The 1,747-nt window shown below is 38.7% G+C and overlaps 1 protein-coding gene across 1 annotated transcript; it reads left to right on the plus strand.

Moving 5' to 3' along the window:
* Nucleotides 1–29: 29 nt before the first annotated feature.
* On the plus strand, nt 30–1,661 carry LOC112095242 (phospholipase D zeta 1-like; the record flags this gene model as incomplete). The annotated part of the gene is made up of 5 exons (XM_024176920.1): nt 30–175; nt 269–425; nt 527–1,072; nt 1,174–1,284; nt 1,515–1,661. Coding segments are annotated over 5 exons (1,107 nt in total), but the record flags the coding sequence as incomplete, so codon positions are not given.
* Between the last annotated feature and the right edge of the window lie 86 nt (nt 1,662–1,747).

Genomic DNA, 1,747 nt, shown 5'->3' on the forward strand with positions numbered 1-1,747 from the left:
ACTACTTATTCTTTACACAATACAGGTCACACCACGAAAAACTTGTGATTGTGGATTACCAGATTTGCTTCATAGGAGGACTAGATTTGTGCTTTGGCCGTTTTGACACAAGTGAACACAAAGTTGGTGACTGCCCTCCGCTTATATGGCCAGGAAAGGACTATTACAACCCAAGGTACGTGCCGATTTCAGATTTCATTAACTTAACCATGTTTTCTCGTCAATAGTATGCATTGAAATGTTTCTTTTCTGGTGATTATGGTGCTAGAGAATCAGAACCGAATTCTTGGGAAGACACAATGAAAGATGAACTTGAACGCGAAAAGTATCCACGTATGCCATGGCACGATGTCCATTGTGCTCTCTGGGGCCCACCGTGCCGTGACATTGCGAGGCACTTTGTTCAGCGCTGGAACCTTGCCAAGGTCGATCTTGTGAAATCACTTTCTTTTAAGTTCTTCTCTTAAGCATTTAAAAAGAAGAGAGTAGTTTAACTTATTGAGTTTCTTTGTTTTCTTTCCTTTAGAGAAACAAGGCTCCAAATGAACAAACTATTCCGCTGCTCATGCCTCACCACCACATGGTCATCCCTCATTACATGGGAAGAAGTAAAGAGATAGTTGTTGAGAACAAGAAAACAGAAGAAAATCCAAATGACATCAACAGACAGAACTCTTTTTCCTCATTTTCACCATACGAAGACAATATCCCGTTGCTTCTGCCGCAAGAATCCGATAGTTTGGTGGATCCTCATTCAGAACCAATGCCAAATGGTCTGCATGATAACAACCAGAGTCTTATTGATGAGCCAATTGGGATGTGTAGAGATTGTTCTTCTGTCTCTATCCAGAATCAAGAAGATGAAGCTTCAGTTCCAGAGATGAAAGGTTTTGTTGACGAGATTTACATGACAGACATCCAAAGCGACACAAATTTAAGCACGGAGGCACGCTCTGAAACGGCAAATTCAGATGAGTGGTGGGAGAATCTAGAGGAAAAAATTCAGATTAATGCTTCTACTGATAATGACTGTGGTGGACAAGTGGGTCCACGAATCGCGTGCCGTTGTCAGGTTAGTATATGAAGCCTGTGATTCTGTCATTTTCTTGCTCAGAAGAGTTGATTAAGCATTTGTTTCCATGCTTTTTTTCAACATGAGTTTATTATGTGCAGATTATTAGAAGTGTAAGCCAGTGGTCTGCTGGAGCAAGTCAAACTGAGGAAAGCATTCACAAGGCTTATTGTTCTCTCATTGAGGCAGCTGAACATTTTGTTTACATTGAGGTAAAAAGCATCTAGTTTTTGTTACTTTTACTTTTTAGTCAATAAATCCTAAAGAAAAAGAAAATAAAGGGGTATTTGCTTAAATGGCTAAAATTAGATTCTTTTTAAGAAAATGTCTACTGACATTCATTGATCACAGTTTAATACATTGCTGATAGTTTTCTTAGTTGATAAAACATGAGTATTTCAGTTCAAGTACTGATCATTTTACTATACGTAATTGCTTGCAGAATCAATTCTTCATATCAGGTCTGTCACAGGATGAGATTATACAAAATCGCGTCCTGGAAGCACTGTACAGGCGTATCCTACGAGCACACAAAGAACAGAAGTGCTTTAGAGTCATTGTGGTCATACCACTCTTGCCTGGCTTTCAGGTATTTGATCTTGAGTTTATTCCCTAATGAATAAATCTGCATTTTTAAGTCAGTCACACGTATTTTCATTACCAAAAAAAAAAAAA

The sequence above is a fragment of the Morus notabilis genome, unplaced genomic scaffold (genome assembly GCF_000414095.1).
Source record: "Morus notabilis unplaced genomic scaffold, ASM41409v2 C11436169, whole genome shotgun sequence".
Classification (NCBI taxonomy): Eukaryota; Viridiplantae; Streptophyta; class Magnoliopsida; order Rosales; family Moraceae; genus Morus; species Morus notabilis.